Source organism: Lepisma saccharinum, chromosome 20, assembly GCF_977018435.1.
Source record: "Lepisma saccharinum chromosome 20, izLepSacc3.1, whole genome shotgun sequence".
Taxonomy (NCBI): Eukaryota; Metazoa; Arthropoda; class Insecta; order Zygentoma; family Lepismatidae; genus Lepisma; species Lepisma saccharinum.
In genome coordinates this window covers 69,893,004-69,915,251 of record NC_139248.1, presented here as the reverse complement: position 1 = coordinate 69,915,251, position 22,248 = coordinate 69,893,004, and the positions used below count along the sequence as shown (strand labels likewise).

Here is a 22,248-nt window from a genome sequence, read left to right as displayed (position 1 = left end):
AGCAGACGGTCGGAAGCTCCGGAAGGGTGCGAAACAAAGACAAGCGCCGGGACTGGCGACAATGTATTAGTACAGCCATTTCTGCGTGTTGCAACTCAAAAGAGTGGGATTTGATACGCAGAAAGCAGGCAGCCATTGTATCCAAGTACGTAGAAGTGGTAATGTTCTCCAGGGATCAATTTGTGTGGCAATCATCTCGCTTCGCCTAAGGTGCTAAACCCTTCACAACATTACTAATGGCCAACAAAGTTACAATGTAAGTGTGAATTTAGTTTTCCTCTGATAAGAGAAGAAAGGAAGGAAACTGCGTCGTGGAATATACATGGGGCTATACTGGGTTCAGTTAGGTTTCCCAACTTTAAAGAATAAAATCCTGGGAGATTTCTCTACAACCTTCAAACCTTTTAGATTAAAATGTTCTGGAAGATTAATATCCTGAATATCAGCTGTTACCTGTTTGTGGTCTTGTTACTGTGAACGCAAAATCGAGTGAACATGATCAAAACCTAGCGACCACAATTTGTAAGTAAACAATCAGCAAAATCAATGCACTTCACCGAAAATACTTGGTAGCAGTATATTCGACTTCACACTTTTCTGGAACCTATCGAAATATAAGCCAGTCAATAAGGGGGTCCAATAAGGGAAAAATCATGTAAAGCTGGAACAAATTTTATTATCTTCATAAAAGTATTCTTAACATTAATTTTGCACCCCTGTACCACCCCGAATTTGGCCGCCATCTTTGAAAATGGCGCCCAAAATCAGTTTTTTTGCAATTATCTCGCTTGGAAAGCACTTTACAGCAAAAAAAGGTTATGATGAAAAATAATCTCCATACAATTCTTTATAGAAAAGTTTCTGTGCATTTTTCTTCTAGAATGCTCCGTTTGGGTGCTAGACGAGAGAAATTTTACGTTATTTTCCCGCCCTGTTTTGCAAGCGCGCAACTCAAGGAAGCACCTTTTACCTTATGTTTTGCAGCATCTCTTCTGGACTTATTACATTTGTTCTTTCTTTAAGAATGTCTATGGTTCAATTGCTTTTTTCATTGCATGCAGTAATAGGAAATAGTTTAGTGTCACCTTTTGTGCGGGAGATAATATCGTATGTTTGGTCTGAAAGTCAAGGTATCTCCAAAGAACATGTTGACTTTTCCAAAAGGGCTATTTAACAATAAAACTGAAATCAAGAATTTCCGAATTCGATACGCGGTGGAGGCACATTATACAGTGGGTGGTTTTCAGTCTATTTTGAACTGTAGGTTTTTGGTCTCTGATCTAGTCCCAATATAGATGGGTTCCATGAAAAGTTGTTGGGGGACGGCAGAAAAGTGACTGACTTAATGCTAACCAAGTGGATTTTTGGCATGCCTACTACCTCACAGATAAAATACATGAACTGCATGCCGATGCACGAAAGTATCTTATATCAAGGTTTAAGCAAATACTTCCCCATTTATTTTGCCAGTGATTATCTCTCACCCACCATTCCTTGATTTTTATGGTATAATGTCAATAATTGCAGGATTAAGACGGAACAAGAAAACCAATCTTTTGGATACTCATGATGTTGGAATATCTTCAATGTTGAGTATTTGGCAAATGTTAAGTTTGAATGAAATAAGATAGAATATAATCACTGGAGAAGTTACATCTCTGATTTTCACTTCAGAAGTGTTGTATCCAGTTGATCCAGAGTTTTTATTTAAAATAATAGTTTACTAAAAAATCACAAGACCAATTCAGAGTACAAACTTGTCCCGTACCCGTTGTAACTGATGAGGTAAGGGTGTGGAAAACCAAAATAATCCTCTTTGAACCACTGAAAGTTTCACAGATAGTATTAACACACAAAAAAGCTGCACCGCCAGAGTTTCGTCGCATTATATTCTGTGAACGCCTTCAAGGTTCCACAAGGGGCCTTGTAGCTGTAGAAAATTGGGCTAAAGTGTTCAGTGATCTGTGAACATTGCAAAGATTTACCTATTCAAAACCTGACAATGTTCTATACTCTGTCTGCGGAATCTCTGCAAAAAGGCCGCGCATTGTAGTAGAGAAGGGGAGAAAGCGAGTGGGCGGAGCGAATCAGTACAAGCTCCTGTAAACGGTTAGTAGCTACAGTAGTTTTCCCTCAGGGTTGTTAAAGGTCCAGGAATTTTAAATAAATTGAATTCCGGTCCACGAGAGAAAATCCGCAAGCGTAAATGGGTTCTGGACCGTAAAGAACCTTTTCATCTGTAAAGTATTTCAATTCGGTCCAGGAACCTTTTTTTCCAGATGAATTTAAATTCGGTCCATGAACCTTTTTTCAGAATCAGTTTAAATAGGGTCCAAGTTTCGTATTGAAATTAAACAACACGCAACCTGACGATAAACAATTATCCACTTGTGAGGATGAAAGACTAATCCAGGTGCTGGCTGTCTCGAGAATCTAAGATACAAAAGGTAGAAATGGGCGAAACGCAAACGCTGCAGACACGTTGAGTTACCTCATCCACGGCTCCTATTGGCTGCGGTTCCTGGATCGGATGCCACAGCAACACGTGACTGGTTTGTTTAAACTCAATGTGACGCCACATTAATATAGTTCATTGCGTTATGTACAGTAACTCTTCGACAAGGAGTTTTTGAACCTGTCCCACGAGAGAACAACAGCGTTATGATTTATTCCCTGCGCTATGTTTTCTACAACCGCAGTGTGACATTCTAATGTAAAACGTACTCGTGGATATTTTTAGAAGGCAACTTTTAATAGGTCAATCCTGGTCCAGGAATTTTAAATAAATTCAATCCCGGACTGGGAGACAAAATCAGCAAACGTAAATGAGTTCCAGACAGTGTAGAACCTTTTCATATTTAAAGCATTTCAATTCGGTCAAGGAACATCTTTTTCCGGCTGAATTTAAATTCTGTCCAGGAACCTTTTTTCAATGTAACAATACGCAACTTGGACCGAATTTAATTTGTGCGAGAAAAAATGTTCCGGTCCTACAGCAGAACCAAATAGAACCCATTAGAATTTATGGATTGCTCGACCTTTAACAACCTTGCCCCCCCCCCCCCCATGCAATTCTATTGTCTCACGCGGAGGTGTGGAGTTAGGGCGCCACACTTTCTTGAGCACGGCCGAAGGTGGGAGTGATGTCATCAGCACCACCCCCTGGCTGCATTTGCTCCCCTTTTCTCCAGGTACCCACTTTATACGACGCTGTGTGGGTGGCGGAGCCGCTTGATCAGGTGGAAAAATCTCAGTTCTCCCCTGCCGGGGATCGAACCCAGGTCTCTCGCATGGTAGTCAGATTCCCTAACTATTTTTTTAAGGTATACTCCTACGCGATAGTATTCCCCGTCATTCACTATTTTCTCAACTTTCATCCATCACTTAACTAATATTCTAGGTTTTTCTCGTTACGGACATACACAAACATCCATGTCCTAGCCGGGATTCGAACTCGGGATGCCTGGCATTGCAGCCTGCTGTGAAAACCGCTCCACCACGGAGGTCGATAGGACTGAGCTACCGCGGCTCGTACATCTAGAATAGGTATTTTAATAAGAAATAAGCCCTCAAGTTACCTTGCAAGAAAGTATCCTTGTCTTTTTGCTCTTGCAAAATAGAGCGGAGAAAAATAAGTGAAAATACTCGTTCCTCTAGCACTAACGGTGATTCTTAGAACAAAAATGCAGAACAGAACCTTTTTTTTTTTGCAGAGAATTGTATGTAGATTATTTTTCATCACAACGTCTCTAGCTGTAAAGTGCTTTCCAAGCAAGATATTTGCAAAAAACTGATTTCGGGCGCCATTTTTCAAATATGGCGGCCAAATCCGGGGTGGTACAGGGGTGCAAAATGAATATGTTAAGAATACTTTTAGGAAGATAATAAAATTTGTTTCAGCTTTTCCTGATTTTTTCCTTATTGGACCCCAAAATCATCCCTTGTTGACTGGCCTAATAACTTTTCTACGCATCACAAAGTGCACTAATACTTAAATTGTTTGGTTTCTTCGCTCGGCAAATGAACACCAAAAGATAAAGAATAAAAAATACAATAATATTAAATCTCGTAGCAGCCGCGGTGGTTAGTCGGTAGGGCACCTGACTCCCACGTGGTAGACCCGTGTTCGATTCCCAGGGTGGGTGATCTAAGGTCGGGCTCACCCAGCCTCAAATCAATGGGTACATGTGCGGGCGGGGGGGGCAACAGAGGGAAATAAAGGCGGCCGGAGCATGGTGCTGATCACATCACCTCCAAAATATGAGATATCAAGAATGTTGTCATGCGCTACCACCACACGGGGAACTTTTAATTCACCTTACCTTGCCTTTAGTAATACCAGGAGATAAAAATGTTTGAAATTTTGTCCGGAAGACCGTGATTCCGGGACGGTTTGCACGCCTAGATTCGGTCAATGATAAAGTATGCAAAATGTCCATCCATATTTTCATTTTTTTTCTATTCTACAACCCTTGTTTTCAGGAATGGAGTTGTGTTAACACAAAGCGGGGGTTTCTGGTTATTGAAGTTTTGTATTTCAATTTACGATCACATTGTGGACAACAGTGCAAATGAAAATGGTGTCTCAGAATTCGACTATTATGCTATGATAACCTCTCAACGATTTACAAAGGACCGGTCCTCTGAGTTCGAGGCCTGGGGCATATAATGTACGTGCGACCTATAATCAAAATTTCAGTGGTCTGAAATAGTATTGTTTTTCCTTAGTTTGAAGTACAGGTGTCTTACATAATTACAAAATGAACATTATTACTAGAGCTCTGATTTGTATGTAATTACATATTCTATTCCTTTCTAGATACAACATACTTTTCACAGCAAAATGTCAACGAATTATGTAACTGACATGAATTTACATATTTGCCAGGATATTACATATTTGCTAATTTACTTTATATAAAACATATTTCGATAATTTTTTCCTAATCTTTATCCTTTTTCCTATATTTTCGATCTCTGAAACATGAAGAAAATTTGTAGCTCATGTGATGTCATATTTTCTAATCAATGAGATGCATAGTGCATACGGTCACCTAAAATTGGCTACCAAGTCCAAAGACAGGTTGAGGACCGAAAAAATACGGGAACTGTTATTTATCAAAAGTTGCTGGAGTCCCCCCCCCCCCGCCCCTTTCTGTTTACATATTTTCGTTTGGCTTTTAGGTTCAGGTAAAGCATCTAGAAAATTTGGCATCGGTGGACAAGAAAGCAAAAAGTACGATTGTTCTTTCTGTAGATGCTTTCTTTTCTTACAATTTCGATGTGAAAAGTAATTAATAGTTGACAAAATTGGTTTCTTAAATAGGTACAGTTGTGCTTTTTTGAGTTTATAAATTTGATAAAAGTTTTAATTTGAACAACTGATGTGCTATGTTGAATATGTTCAAATAAATTAAATATCTAGCAGAATTCTTGAAATTGCTTACATAATCGATTATTAATATTACATATTCTTTGATACTACATATTTAGATACGTATCCTGTTAATAATGCATATTTAGGTACAAATTTTCTCAATTATTGTTACATATTTATATACATATTTTGTACTTTGGTATTGCATAAAAATCCGGGGTCTAATTAGTACAATTAATAAACAATTTACATATTCCGTATTACCTAAGAGTAATAAGCAGAACATGTTGAAGGCTAAAATCGAGAATAATAGGATGCTAAATTGGGGTTTTCTAGGTCTGGGCCAATACCGATGTATCTGCAAGTACTGGTTGAATTTTCCTCGCAGATACCATCAGATACGGAAGATTTTGAGTGGCTAGAGCGGCCAAGAGAAACAACTCATTTGCCAAGATTTGTCCTTTCCAAAGGTTCGTCCACCCTTCCTTGCGACTTGGGTTGGGATTGGGGTTCCATGTAGATTTCAGAGAAGTGTTGCACCCTCCTGGAAAGCAGATTACAAGATGAAAGGCAGGACTAAAGTCAAAGTGCTGCACCCAAATGTCTCATTGAAGGCATGTAACTGCCTTCTTGGGAAAGGGAGGGAGGGTTGTGGATTTTCTTTTGTGTGCCTGCTGGCCGATACAGACACTGCAGCCACTTGTTTTTTATTGCAAATAACAAAATAATAGATAGCAGGGCATAAACAGAGCTGGGCAAATGAGCATCATTATATTTTTACGTAGTTTTCCTCCAATTTAACCCAAATGACAAGAATGTTTACACGAAATTAAGGCAGGGACACTTGTAATAATTCACTGATTTTTCGGTGTAACAGACACTTTAAAAAGGTATGCAACCCTAGCCCACCTTAAAATAGTCTCAGCCCACCCGCCTGCCCATCCAAATAAAATAAATACATGATATATATTATTTAGGTAACGCAAAGTTACAAACTGGTAAAGAATTATAGTATAAAGCACACAAAGCGGCCTTAATTGACTAAAATAACCCAGTTTCATTAAAAAAATGAAGAGCGTTTCTAGTTCTCCATCTGTTTCTTTTCATTAACGTGTGAAATATAAACATGTAAACAAAACATGATTGTTCCGCTGTAAGGAGATGCCTCGGTGCTTTTCATCAATTGGTTTCCATTCTTGACTATTGTTTTCTTGTGTTTTTTCGAACAGCGGCGTCTTTGATATTTTTTTCCTTTGTTGGGCTTGATTTACAATTAACCTGACGCGAGTTATTTCAAGTTTGCAGCAGGTTTCGCATATGTAGATCCAAACGCGCGCGAAGAATATAGTTCCGCTGAGACTGGTTCTATTTCGACACAACTGCACACTTGCAACAAAACCGTTATTTAATGTGTAATATACAGACAAAATGATACATCCATTAGCAGGTATGGACTTCATCGGTTGCAATCACTATGCAGACGAACTTGAATCCGCAGATTCGCCAATTGGGCATTCGGTAGCGTTTAAGGAACACAAAAGCTCAAGAGCGAGTCTAGCGAGACTGGATACGTTGCAAAGCGCGTGGAATCAGTGATCTCAGTGTTGCACATCCCACTATTTTAACCCTATTTTTGTCGTGATTCATTGCTATTCGTGCTGTACAGCGGTGAGAATGGCTGAATCGAGGCCTCCTGTTCAGTGCCTGGCTTTGGCCGAGTGTTATTTTGAGCATCATCCAAAGGAAAAAGCTCTTCAAAGTTAAACAAGTTGTTTTAAATACATATTCCCCCAAGACCAAAATAAAACACGGCGTGAGGTGATTTGCCGTCAATGAGCGCATGAACTGTCTCGGATGTTGAATGATTTGCGGTTGAGATTAGGAGTAGAAAACGATTGTTTGTTGTCTGACGACAAAAGAATCTCCGTGGTATTAAAAGATATCGCCGTGAAAAAAGAAAAAACTAATTATTTGGATGAGGCATACATCAACGCGGCTCGTACATTGATTCAACCGTAGGAGCGTGCAAAACCATCGCCAGGGATGAAGCAACTGACGACGGCGGAGGGGAGGCTTATTGTTTCACGCACTGGCGGCATGAAGGCTTTGTTGAAGACGCATGTTTACTGTTCTCCGTGCAAAGAAAGGGAAGGGTGATTATCACCAAGAAATGGACAGACCAACATTTGGCTCCTGGTTTAGTGAAGTGATTCATAAATTGAAACCAAACAGAAATAGTAGCAGACAATTCACTACATTGTATATATCACCAATAACAAGTCGCTTTTTTTTGGTAGTATAAACTTGAAGGGCGTGTATCTTATAGTAACGTATGTATTGCGAACGAAGCAACGAAGATTTTCATAAATTTCTTTCTTTCTAAACGAGAAACAATAACTTATTAAATTCAAGAGGGGCCTGTCGTTTACTTTTACCTTTGATTTTTTTTTCTTTTGCGCGTGCTCGACACATACACACACATGCCCTCATGTTTTGAAGATATTTCGCGATTTATATTAAGTAGGGACACATTTATTACATAATCTAGGCTATGCACAGAAAGTACTTTAAAAATTGTATGGGTCAGGAGACAAAAAGAAGCAAAAATACATTCCGCTTGATGTGCATGTACGGTTTTTGATATGTTAAGAGGATGGCAATACTGCCGATTCTTTCATTGTCTGCGATACGAAGAACTCTGTGGTTCAAGCAAGACCACGCGCGGATTAATACATAAAACCTGGTTTCCATCTGCAAAAAGTCTGGTGCCGCCCGAGTGTTTGTGTTGGCAACACTGCTCCTACGCAAAATCTGAGGAAGAGAAAAGTGTGTTTCCTCTTTCTCCCCCTCCTCCTCCTCCTCCTCCTCCATCGCAGGTTCGGAATGCTGACCTGTGACCAGAAAACCATAATTATTTTGGTGTTTGTGGATTTCCTTGCCTATGAAAATAATTTTTTAACTGTTTACAAATAGCTACAGGAAGGTCGTTCTCGTAATAGCCCCACTATCTGCGTCTGTTTGTTGCTCCAGCTCGGTCGAGTGGAGGGTCTGCCGATCGCACTTCGCTTTCCAGAAGAAATCAGGAGGGGATGCCAGACCATGAGGAAAGAGGACAGAAGCATTTGCTCCAAGTCAATGGTTCTCAACCCTCGTGAGCTTGCGACTTTTTGGATATACTGTGTCTCGGATAATGTTCGGATATCTGCATGTCTAGAGTTATGTAATTAACAACTAGTAAATATAAAATATGAAATATAAAATTTCATTTAGAAGCATGCAGAATTTCAAATTTCCCGCCGAAAACACGCTCTGCGTTAGTGAATTGATTTTTTTCCTCCTAAAATATTAGCAATAAGTGCGTAGATTTTTCCACATCAATGGCAAATATACCAGGCATTATGCGGGTACCTTTTGGGAGATTCACGTCCTGGCGTAGCCTGTGTGGGGGTCCTATAAATTTCCAATTTCATGTAAAAAAATAATTCAATTTCTTTTCGAACAGGATTATAGCCCAAAATATACTGAACGAAACGAGGTCTCATTTGTACCTCTAACGTTCGTAGTTCCGGAAATATAAAATTTAATTTAGAAGCATGCAGAATTTCAATTTTCCCGCTGAAAACACGCTCGCAGTTAGTGCAAATATCGGAAAATCAGCCTCGACGTCTAGGGGTTAAAAGTCTATGATCTCATCCCAAACAAATTGACTAATAGCCGAGTTTTTTTTAACTATGTACGTCAATTAGTATGTACTCTTGAAATTGAATACTTAATCATAAATTATAGCACAAACAGAGATTAGTACGTAGTTCGATTAGGTCTAGCACAGTGGCGTGCCCAGGATGTTTGAAAGGGAGGGGTTATGTACAGTTTTTCTGGTAGTCAGACTTCATTTTAACATCTTTTCCTACCTTTGACGTTCCTTTTTTTTTAGGAATACTGGGCCAAAGGGGGGGGGGGGTTACGCCACTGGGTCTACGTTTGTTGACAGATAAGGTTTGGTATAAATTAGTTGAGAACAACTGGATCTAATGGAATCCTTTTGGTTTCTTCTGGACAATATTAATTTTATTTGTTAATTTCATTTTGGACACACTAAAGTTTCAATTAATATTTCCATTTTAATACATTTGTAAATGCTGCGCCAACTAAATTGACCCTGGTGCCCGTCAGTCAACCTTCAAATTTCGAAGCTGGAAGCAACGCGCCCCCGGTTAGATAGTTTGATCGCTCACAGTCATTGTCACGAAAGCATTTCCAGTTATCCTCACACCCGAGCGGTTGTCAAATTGGCAAATATGTAGATAGGCTTAAATGAGTTGTCAACCACTGGATGGATCTAATAAAATTTTGTAGTTCCTCAAGACTAACATCACGAATTTGATACATTCTGATTTTTATTGGTATGTTTGAGAAACTATGCTCTAGAAGGAATTCTAAGGAGATGTATTTTTTTAGGTTTTGGAATACCATAACTGTGTTTCGCCTCGACCAAAGGTTCAGCCAGTCGAGACGTAACGAAAAATATTGGGCCCAAACTCCAATCAGCACCCTACCAAAATAACGATTGCATGTTAACACTAATAGTATTAGGAATCAATGTTACTTACCTTCTTGAAAAACGATTCGGCTGCTTCCGTTGATCCATCGCCACCTGCAACAAAACAAAGACAAGCATTAGAGAAGGAAATGGACACTGAACTATGACGTAATACGTGAAACAAGATCCCAATGTTTGCGAATCTGACACTTCTTCGCGTGGCGCAAGCTGGTTCTATCGCCAGCGTTCTGTTCTACCAGACATTCACTCAGCATAATGCTACGGGTCAACTGGACAGAGACTGACTGCCTGATCAAGCTTTTTTCGAATAAGATTCTTATGTTATAAAGAACGACACTTGCACACTGTCAGAAGTTACAGTAAAAGTCAATATTCTACCGTTAAATTAAAACACTAAAACGAGAAAACAGTTTCTAATTTAAATTTGAATATTTCATCATGCATAAAAATTGAGTTGACGTAAAAACAATTAAAAATTGTTTACAGAACGACCTTAAAATTATTAAAAATGGACCTAAAATATTTTTCGCTGTTGAAATCTAGAAGAGTAGTTGAATAATTCTATAATACCTGCTTGCTGTCAAGTGCCAATGTAGTTCTTTCTTTTTTCCTTTAACTTAAGATTACATAAAGCATGCCAAGATTTTTCTGTGGCATTCCACCCCCTCTCAGAATGGGCCTTGCACTATAACGAATTTTCAAGTTTACTAATTTTAATTTAAAACCACAGATTCAAGTGATAATGCAAGTCAAAGCAGGCTTCACCAAAGGCGCTGCAAGAAAAATATATTTGCCACGATTACTTAATCTATCACCAAATATTTTAGTTAAAAATAGTAGTGCGCTTCTGCTTTGTCCATATTTATGATTATTTACGTACTTGTTAGGAAATTTAAATATATGTATGTTTCGCTATTAAATGCATTTATAATTCACGAAAAAGGGAAGTAGCAAAAACGATAAAAAGACAACGAAAAAAGTATTAAAAGTTACATAAAAAAAAAGGCCTGAATGTAAATAAGAAAAAACTAAATAAAGAAACATTTTCAGGTTATAATTGAAGGGAAACTATCGGGTTTAGCATAGTCTTGGGAAGCTCAGAAAAATATTTTTTCATCAACTTTCCGAGCGCTAATGATTATACATTACAGTTTCGTGAGCGCTGTGCGAATTAAGCTTTCTGCTTTTGGGGGGGGGGGGTCATTCATGGTGGTTTCATTTTTAGAGGTACTTTTTGCGGGGAGGGGCTATGCAAATTTGTACATATGTTACCAGTCAGTAAACTAAACTATTGCCTTGCGATTCTAACTACCTTAGTGGTTCTAACCTAGGCAGTGGCGGCGATTAGGAGGGGCCTAGGTTGGCAGTTGCCCACCTATTTCTTGCCACTTTTGCCCCAAAACCTTATCTAACAAGGTAAAGTAAGTCCTTGCACACCCAATTTTGGAACCCAATCGCCGCCACTGAACCTAGGTCATTAAATCTTATAATATTCACACGTAATTTACATTCTAAGAAGCGCAAACTACTGCACAAAGCGATATCAAACAGAGCAACAGGTAATAAACGAAAGTTATTTGAGAGTTGTTTGACTCATTAATTTTGGCTTTATACGTACTTCATACCTAGGTATATAATTTTGGACTGCAATTTCAAGGTATTAGAGCCTAAAATATCCTTTTAATTATGGCTTTGAAGGTCATTACGAAAACTTGACCAAAATTTCTATTGTCTCGACTCGGAGGATGGTCAGTTGCACAATGGTGTCCTTTAATCCATAAGGCTGCATACTCTTCGACAGGGGATCATTAATGGACACGAATGAATAATCACATATCAACCATCACAAAAATGGCAATGCGTATGCTAAGCTTACTTTACAGATTCACCGAAATCCATAACCCGAAAGCACTATCCATTTACTTCAAAACTTTTGTGTCCCCCATTCTAGAATACTATTCACCCATCTGGAACATGGCTGCCCCTTCTCATACCTCCAAGATCGACAATGTTCTCAGCTTTTTCCTCTCCATCGTTCGATATAGAGTGCCGGCCCTGAGACACCTACCTAAGAGAGATCTGCTTGTAAACTTAAACATAAATACTTCAGAATCACGTAGATACGTTGCAGATATGAAATTACTACACAAGATCATTAATGGAAACCTAAGATGCAGCATCCCACTCCACGAACTCTCCCTCAGAGTGCCCAGACACAAAACACGGAGCAAGGAAACTTTCCACACTGCAACTCCAAGACTCTCACTTATTCAACGTTCACTATTGCATAGGCTACCAAATCAGTTCAATGTCATATCAAACCAAACCGATGTATTCAGTTCATATCCATGTTTTATCACCACCATAGAAAACATTGTATATAAGTAATGTTTTTGTGAAACACATCTGTTTACCTTGGAACTGTCTTGACTTGTTTATATTTTGTTTATTTTATTTTATCTTGTTTCATGTGTTCATTTTTACACTAGTGTACTGTTTTACTGTATCTTTCCGGTTTAAAATGGCTTCTGCTGTACTGGAAATTTCAATAAATAAATAAATAAATTATTGTTACACATTTATGTACATATTTTCTACTTTGATATTACATACAAAACCGGGGTCTACTAATGAGTAAGGTTTGCCAGAGGATATACGACGTATACCCTAGACTATATATAGTCTCCTGTCATTACTTGATTAAACGGCCATGCTTTTATCAGTAGTTTGATGGCAATGAAAACTGACTGTAAATTCTCCAATGAACTGTGTGCAGGGTGTATCAGGGCCGTTCCTATATTCTGTCCGCAGCAAAAACGAAGTCAATGTAAACAAGCTCGCGTGGCTTCCGCAAAATCCTATAGCTTTTTCGAATGACAGCTGGGCAGGAATGTTGCGCGTAGGAATATTGTGCATGTAATAAATAATATTCAATATTTCAGTCGAGGGATCTTATATTATGAGCTACCAACATCATGGGGAAAAGAACACGAACTAACACACAGGATAGGCTTCGTGCTTGCAATGGATGGAGAATAAGTAGGCAAGGGCGGGCTGAGCAGTGCCTTGGGGTCCCGAAATACAGAAGGGTCTTCAAAAAGTAATAATCCTGGCACTTATCCAGGATTAACAGATTAGCCAGCCCTTATTTCGCCCGATTTTTCGCTGGGCCGACTCTGTTGCTATAGCAACGGTATGCCAGAGACCCGGGTTCGAGTTTTTGTCGATCTTCAATTTTTCACTGAAATTTCAGGTCTTATTTTTTCAGAATAGAGTGAAAGTTGCAAACATTGTTGGGAGCCCAAAATTTGTTATTCATAGCTTTCATTAACAAGCCTCAAGCTCAGGTGTGTGGGGGGAGGGGTAGCAAAACAACAAAGTGTACGATTAACTGGCCTTGAGTAGAAATATGGATCGTTAAATCAGAAAAAAAAGTGCACCACGTCAAAAAACAACAATAACTTCGATTAATAAAGCCTTTGCAACGGATTGTCGTGCAACAATGCACTTACGGCATGATAGCGATCGATCCGGCTCGTGGCATTGAGCTAAGGACACGTAAATATAACCTTTGTCTAATTCTCCCCTGACCCATTTCCCCTGATAGAGCAAGGGACATCTGGAAGCGGTCGCTCTTAATGTGGCACACGTCGCACGCAATGCAGATACCTCGTCACGCACACCTTCCCGTAGCTTCGGTGTTGCTATTCAACTTGTCGCGACAACACAAATGCCACAGTTTCGTGTGCGTGTGCGTGTGGGGGCGCAGGGCCGCATTTACGCGCAGGCTATCTAAGCTGCAGCCTAGGGGCCCGCACCATAAAAAAAAAAAATGTTTAACTGTCTTGCATTTGCCTAACATGTTTACTTAAAATTACAATGTTATTTTTAAAATTAAAATATTATTTTCAAAAAAATTCCCCCGGCAGGCCCGGGGGCACAGGTTCAGCCTAGGGTCTACAGATCCTAAATAAGTCCCGAGGAGGGGGGGGCGTAGATTCCCTCACAAAAAAAATATCCCGGCAAAACAATTATTACAGGTTACATAATTTAGAACTACATTATTTGTATTCATGTACAGATATTAGAATAATAAAATCAAGAAGGCTTAGGTGGGCAGGCCATTTGGCAAGAATGAGAGAGGAAAGAAAGTTTACAGGATTCTTGAAGGGAAACCCGATGGTAAGACTTGTAGGAAGGTCGAGAGACGAAGATGGAGGGATAACGTTGAGATGGATCTAAAGGAAACCTGTAAGGATGGAAAAGTATGGACTGATCTTGTCCAGAATAGTGACATGGAAGGCTTGTGTTGCTGCAGCTATATACCTTCGGGTTTAAGAAGACTAGAGAGTTAGTTAATATAAATTTGCCAGGGATGTCTTTATCCCCGTAAAAGAAAATGGGAGTTTAAAGCATATGCGCTCTGTCCCGGGAATATGTGGAGCAAGCGGTCGAAAACAAGTCCTTTGCGCAAGTAGCGACTGGAGAGGGCTCGACCAATGAACGCGCGAGAGGAGAAGTGAGTGCATGGATAGGATAATGGGGCTGCTTCGCTCCGCCCACTCACCTTCTCCCCTTATGCACGGACTTCCTCCACATACTCCAGGGAACAATTTAACTACGTCACAAACTCAAGCCAAGAATCATTCGTGCCTATTTCCCTACCGAAAAGGATGTAGCCTTGTGGATTAACCAGTACCTGGCGTGGTGCCAGATTGTAATGCAAATGGCATGGCGTGGTCCCGTGGACCACCAACTTGAATTCACTATTTCCATAAGTTATCGAAACAGTAGCGAAATGTTTCACAAATTATCATCTATTTCGGACCTTCTTTATGGAAATGATACATTTTTGTCCACAATTTCCATTATTGCTGTTTTTATTACTCATTTTATTTCACGCTACAAAAATCTTAGTTTTTCGTCAATGGCTCTTAACAATTTTCATGGGACTGTAAGATACAAAATATAGTTCAATTATCACAACATACATGTTACCCAATAAAAACAAAATCACAAAAAAATTCTGCACAATGTCAATATGAGCGGGTAAAGCTAACATCGTAGAGATCGTCAGTTCAGATAAGTACTTCACGTTTATCAGACTCCAGATGTAAAAATTCACTTTCGCTTGCAACTTCCTCAAGTGTGTTAAGAATATCTTCATTAAAAAAAAAAACGGGTCGTCAACTATGATTCTCGCACCAGGTTCCTTGCCGAAATACTTACGCAAACTGCGTGGTCCGTGGGATCCACAAGTGTATTGCTCTCAAACTAAAACTCAGCTAGGGAAATTGTGCCGGCATGTTGTGATATTCCAAAATTTGAAGCTACCGAAAAGAGGGAACTGCATGTTATTGCTTCAGAGAACGAGTAGGCCGCGGGTCCCTGGGAAGCACGCCACGCTAGAATTGACGAGCTGTATCTTTGCGGGTGGCCTTGGCTACTCCGCGCAGAGTGTGAGAGAGATACGTTTATGTAGTTGCCACCTACTCGCCTTTGGGTGGTCGATAGCAAGGACAGAACGCAAGGATAATGACGCGCAGCCGGTAACTCCTCCCCCTTGCTACTGCGCAGCCGGGCTTGGGCAGGGTTCACCCGCAAAGATACAGCTCGTCAACTCTAGTTACGGGTTAAAGGACACCATTGTGAAACTGATCAACGTCGCCAAGTAAACAGCCGACTGTTGTTTTCCACTAAAGTTTCATAGCAAAGTGCTGACATTTTACATGCATTAAAGTGTTCACCATAAACTTGTACGTAGGTTAGTTGGACGTTAAATTTAAACCTGACAATATAAACTTGGTCAAGTTTTCGTTGTCACTAGTTTGACACCTTTGTGTATGATTTTGGGTTTTCCCAGAATATAAACACACTAAGTGTTCCTAAATATATTGTAAATATTATCAGAAGATTTAATGACATGAGTTAGAATCAATGTTCTAAGTTTTCTGACTGGTTGGTAACATATTTACAAATTTGCATACCCAATAAACCTACCACCCAAAATTAAACCAGAAATACGCCCCTGAGTACCCCCCCCCCAAAAAAAAAGAAAGAAACTTAATACGAACAGTGCCTTCATTCATGTGTTCTGATCTTTGACAAAACCTTTTCCACACAACCAGCGTCTGAAACCTATACGAAAACAAGTGATCTCTGCAAGTAGCGACTCGAGAGGACTTGACCAATGAACGCGCGACAAGAGTGTTCATGTAGGGGGTAGCTACCAGCTGCATTATATATACACAAACATTACTCCCTCCAGACTATTAGAAAGTTGTACTGGAACTTTCTAGCAGGTGGCTTTCCCTTGTCAACTGTACTTTCACCTAAAAGGCTAAATATATTTACTTCCATATAGAATGTAAAGAATGTCAGTGTGTACATAGGAGAAAAGAAAAAAAGGCTGAACGACAGGTTGAAACAACATAGGGATGTACGACTTAAAGAGAGAAATGCGATATTTAAACACACGAGAGAAACAGGACATGACAGAGTGGGATGAGACGAAGCGGATAGGAAGGGAGAAGAAAATGCTATTGAGAAAATGGAAGGAGGCCAAGGAAATAGAGAAGAAAGGTGAAGAAGACACAATGGACTGAAATGGGGGACTGAAATTAAACAGAATGGAAGAAGGTGTTAGAAAGAGTGGAAAGGACAAGATAGAAAGAGAAAGAAAAATGAAGGAAAAAGAGCGTGAGATAAAGAGTCCAACCACATTCTAGATGGAAGTAAATATGTTTAGCCTTTTAGGTGAAAGTACAGTTGGCAAGTGAAAGCCACCTGCTAGAAAGTTCCTAACAACTTTCTAATAGTCTGGAGGGAGTAATGTTTGTGTATATATAATGCCCTTTTTGTGTATCTTGTTACTTGTGTACTTGATACAGAGTCTGATGAAGACCTTGCTAGAAGGTTGAAACGTTACGTTTAGTTTGTTTTTAATAAAATAAATTACTGCCTTGGTCAGCATACTTAGTTTTTCATAATTATGGAAACAAGGCTTAATGGTGTTATATCTCAGTAACTACATAGCCAAGGTAAAGGAAACTACACAGATGTAATGCTCAACTCAATAAGATTTGTGCATAAAAATTTGAATAAGAAATTCGAAGGTAAATTGGTGTCACAAATGATTGTTCACAAGTGTTCAATATGCGCACCACCTATTGAAGACACGGCACACGTCCGATACTGCGCCTAAAAATTAGGCCCAAATTTAATCCCGGCCCTTCAAAATTAGGTCCGAAGTTATGCCCATGCGGGTAAGCTAGGTTGTTTAAACTTTAAAAGCCAAAACAATATGAAATTGGCTTGTTGCCATCGAAGGCTTGAAGGGAAATGCTCTCTCCTTTTCACATCTTCCTGCACACGTGTTCCAATCTGTGTTCCCTGGCTGTCAGAGATTGTTGACGTCCTGACCTCTCCGGGGGCAACATTCATCCCCACATCTCTCTACGCCCCCCTCCGAAACCCCCTTCCCACCCAGAGCTGCTACCAAAACAAAGACGTGATACAAGCGACATGGTTTATTTACCTCCGCTGTGCAATAGGTTATGGTCTTACGTGACAAACAAGCGTCAGCCATTTCCCCTTGATAAAGACGCATATCTCATCACCAGCGCCCGTGAATTACACCTCCAGGTTCCGGTTGAGTGGCATGGAAGGGTGAGTCAGCCACCAGATCTTCTGGGGACAGTGGCGGATCGTGGAGATACTTGGGACGGTTGGCCAGTGGTTGACGCATTTATTCCAACAATCATGGAAATGACACTTTCTACACCCACTCCCTCCCCCATTATTTTCATTTATAAAATTTGGGCCCTAGACTATCCTTTGTTTTGGACCGACATTATTATTACTATTACCAATTTTGCGGTGGCTCAGTCGGTAACGCGTCTGACTACCATGCTAAAGGTCCCGGGTTCGATCCCGGCCGGTTCAAATCCGGGAACTTTTCTAACGATTTAAGCGGCCCCGGCGCCCACCCAGCGTCGAATAGCATGGGTACCTGGGGGAAACCCTGGGGGGGTAAAGGCGGTCAGGGGCGTGATGCTGATCACATCACCCCTACTCACGACCGGATCAAGAAAGTGTGGGGCGTTACCCCCACACCCCCCCTATACGCCTTCATGGCGTGGTGCTATGCACAGGGGAACACTTTTGTTATGGTATTTCGCTTCCACTGATCTGTATTAGGAATGGGACAGGTTAATCGGAATCGGCCGATAGAGCCATATCGATGTATCGATTTACCGGTAAAATTCAGATTTTATTTAATTATTTTACCGATCCGATATATCTATAAATATCGTATAATTTAGTGTAAAATTCTGCCATATAGTTACCATTTTTATGGATAATCTCCATGCCCTACTTTCTTAAAGAAGTAAATATCTAAATATGCAGCTTCTTTTGCACTGCAGTCACCTGGGAAGGAACATTTAAGGTGGTCAATGATACATTCAGGTTCTTCAAGGGCTACTTGGAATTGTATATCGGATCGGTAGAATATCTGTTATCGGTATTGGTAAATTTTGTATCCGTACTTTGTCCGTATCAGCCAAAATTTCATATCAGCCCATCCCTAATATGTATTAATAACACTTGTAAACTAAAATATACACACATCCGATTAAAAATTATTCATTAAACTTATTTTTAGTTTTTATGATTCATATGGTATGATGCAAGAAGTTCATTAAATGCTTGAAACTTCTTCCTTCAACTTTTTTTCATCAAATAAACAAGCAAAACCTTCTTGGCACATTTTAATTTGGTAGTATCACAATATTAAGGGATGTTAATAATAGTCACTTTGAATTGTTTTAAGTCTACATTATGCACAAATAGGTTAATAGGGACTAGATCAACAGTTCAAAAGTGCGATCCGAACCTCTAGGATAGCCTAGAGGCGAATCCCCTCCTTCCATGCCTCATTTTCTCCTCGTTCCTTTAGTCTTTCTGAAAAAAAAAAAAAAACATGCACGCGCATGCGCACACGCATATGGGGCCATCCCGGTGGCGCAGTACTAACTACAGTCTTGTAAACAATGAGTCAAGTTCGATACCCAGTGGAGGTGCACTGTGGTTCGGATTTAACTAAACTGTAGTTCCAGTCTCACTTAGTCTATGTGCATGAACTGGAATTAGAAGCAAAATTGATAGTTCCGGATGTTGAAAATTAAAAATAAGTATGAGTCACTACACGATCAAATGAAATCAACTGTTATGAAAATATACCAATGAAACTGAAGATTCTATTTTCTTGCTTGCTTTGAAAACAACAAACATATGCTTTGTACTTCAATTTAATAAGCTTGGTCAAGACAATCAAATTAACAATATGTCATTCAATAAAAATCGTAAAATCTTTAATTAGAAATAGTATTCATTAGTGTTAGGTAATAATCAAAATCTAATTATTGATAATTCGTTTGCACCAGTTTCCAAATTCAAATACTTAGGAGTAATATTAACAAACGAAAATTATATTAAAGAGGAAATAAAAAGTAGGCTTAATTCAGGAAATGCATGATACTTCTCAATTCATAAACTTTTGTCTTCTCGTTTAATATCTAAGAAACTAAAAGTTAAAATATACAAAACAGTAATTTTGCCTGTAGTATTATATGGATGTGAAACTTGGTCCCTTACATAGAAAGAGGAACATAAATTGAGAGTATTTGAAAATAAGATCCTTAGGAAAATCTTTGGACCTAAAAGGGATGAGGAGACAGGTGAGTGGAGAAGGTTACATAATTTAGAACTACATAATTTGTATTCGTGTCCAGATATTATTAGAATTATTAAATCAAGAAGACTTAGGTGGGCAGGCCATGTGACACGAATGGGAGAGGAAAGAGGAGTTTACAGGATTCTTGTTGGGAAACCCGATGGTAAGAGACCTGTAGGAAGGCCAAGATGAAGATGGAGGGACAACGTTGAGATGGACCTAAAGGAAATTTGTAGGGATGGAAAAGAGTATATAGATCTTGCTCAAGATAGGGACCGATGGAAGGCCTGTGTTGCTGCAGCCATGAACCTTCGGGTTTAAGGCGGCTAGAGAGTTAGTTATTCAATGACGCATTAGAACTTACGCTCTGAAAGAAAGTGGTCACAACATACAAACACCAATCAATCGTATTGAAATGCAGGTAAAAATCATCCTTGCTTTATCAACAATACCTTGAAAGAAAACAATGCAACTCTCACCAAGCTGTGCAGATTTATCGGAAAGCACAAAAGGACCAGAATAAGCAAAAGGAACAATTCTTAAAAAGAAAGACAACAGTCGCTGATCATTGTACAGAATGCCGCCAGTAGAGGAAACTAAGCTGCTCGTCAAGTCAACCTTGCAGCAGGTTTTATGTATCAATCCGCGCGAGAACTGAGCTCAGAATCTTCCGTGCCAGTCTTTCCTCAACCGCCGAGCTGCTTACATCGCAGACACTGAGAAAATCCACAGTATTGCCAACCGCACAACACATCAAAACCCGCATGCATGTCAAGTGGAATGTATTTTTGCTTCTCTTTGTCTCCTGAAACATAAAATTTTAAAAGTACTTTCTGCGCATAGATTATTTAATAAATGTGTCATTACTTAATATAAATGCGAAATATCTTCGAAACATGAGAGCGTGTGTGTATATTTCGAGCACGCAAAAATAAAAATGAACAAAGATAAAAGTAAACAACGATAGGCCCTCTTGAATTTAATGACAATTTTTTTTTTTGTTTAGAAAGAAATACATTTATGAAAAACGTGGTTGCTTCGTCCGCAATACATCCGTTCCTGTAAGACACACGCAATTCAAGTTATACCACCAAAAAAACATGATTTGTTATTGGTGATATATACAATCAAGTGCATTGTCTGTCGCTATTACTCTGGTTTCAATTTATGAATCACTTCACTAAACCAGGATTCAAATCTTGGTCTGTCCATTTCTTGCGGATAATCACCCTTCCCTTTCTTTGCGCGGAACAGTAAATATGCACCTTCAACAAAGCTTTCATTGCCGCCAGTGGGCGAAACAATAAGCCTCCCCCTTCCCCTCATCGTTGGTTTCTTCAGCCCTGGCGTGGTTTTGCATGCTGGTATCCTTCCATGTTTTATTCCCCCTTCCCCCACCCACCGAGTTGAAGGACGTCTCGTCCAAATAATAAACATGTTTCTTCTCACTGCGATATCTTTTAATACCGCGGAGATTCTTTTGTCGTCAAAAAACAAACAATCGTTTCCTTTTGCTAAACTCAAACAGCAAATCATTCAATACCCGTGATACAATTCGTGCGCACATTGACGGCAAATCACCTCACGCCCTGTTTTACTTTGATCTTGTTGCCGCAAGTAGGATTATGCATTCAAAACAACTTGCTTGTCTTTGAAGAAAATTTCCCTTCGGACGAAGTCCAAAATAACATTCGGGTAAAACCGCGCGCTGAACAGTAGATTCAGCCATTCTCGCCGCTCTACAATAAACATAGGGTTAAAAGAGTGGGATGTGCAACACTGGTATCGCCGATTCCACGCGTTCTGCAACGCATTCAGTCTCGCTCGACTCGCTCTAAAGTTTCAGTGTCTCTTCAACGCACTACACATTGCAGTTGGCGAATCTACGGTTCTAAGTTCGTATGCACAGTGATTGCAACCAATTAAGTCCATACCTGCTAATGGATGTACTATTTTGTCTGTATATTACAAATTAAATAACTGTTTTCTTGCAAGTATGCAGTTGTGTCGGAATAGAACCCGTCTCAGTGGAACTATGTTCTTGCGCGCACGTTTGGAACTACATATGCGAAAACCTGCTGCAAGGTTGACTTGACGAGCAGCTTAAATGCGGATTCTCTGTCGTGTTATATACACAATAACAGCGGTCTCACGTCGATATCCAACATTCAAAGCTGAATGACATGGGGTTTGCCGAGTCGCATAAGTAACCTGACACCGCAAGTCAAGTGGTTTCGGTTGAACATAGGTTTTAAAAGGGGTTCTGAAGAAAATGCCCCTTACTCCATTGTCTGAGAGACCTTTTAGAGACCGCGGTCCGGCAACTTCTTGTTTAAGAAGTCGATGCCCCGATTCCATTAATTTGTACTCTTCTAGAAGCCGAAAAACCCCGCAGTGCCGGGGGGGCCTGGAGACGAAGTAAGCTTTTAGGGGAGGGGGGCCTCAGCGATTGGCATTGTAGAGGGTCCATATATGCGTATGTAAAAAATGAACGTAGTTACTCAGGGGTGCAGAAACGACTACAAAATATACAGGTAAAGGTAAAGTTAAATTTTCCTATGCATATAGCACCGT

General features: G+C 39.8%; 1 protein-coding gene across 1 annotated transcript in view; it reads right to left on the bottom strand.

Moving 5' to 3' along the window:
* The window catches only part of BicC (protein bicaudal C), a 188,832-nt gene that overhangs the window by 76,813 nt on the left and 89,771 nt on the right, over positions 1-22,248 (bottom strand). Inside the window, exon 2 of the mRNA XM_083141591.1 lies at positions 9,988-10,031. Within this exon, the coding sequence (XP_082997717.1) occupies positions 9,988-10,031 (44 nt within the window). The remainder of the gene's footprint in view (positions 1-9,987; positions 10,032-22,248) is intronic.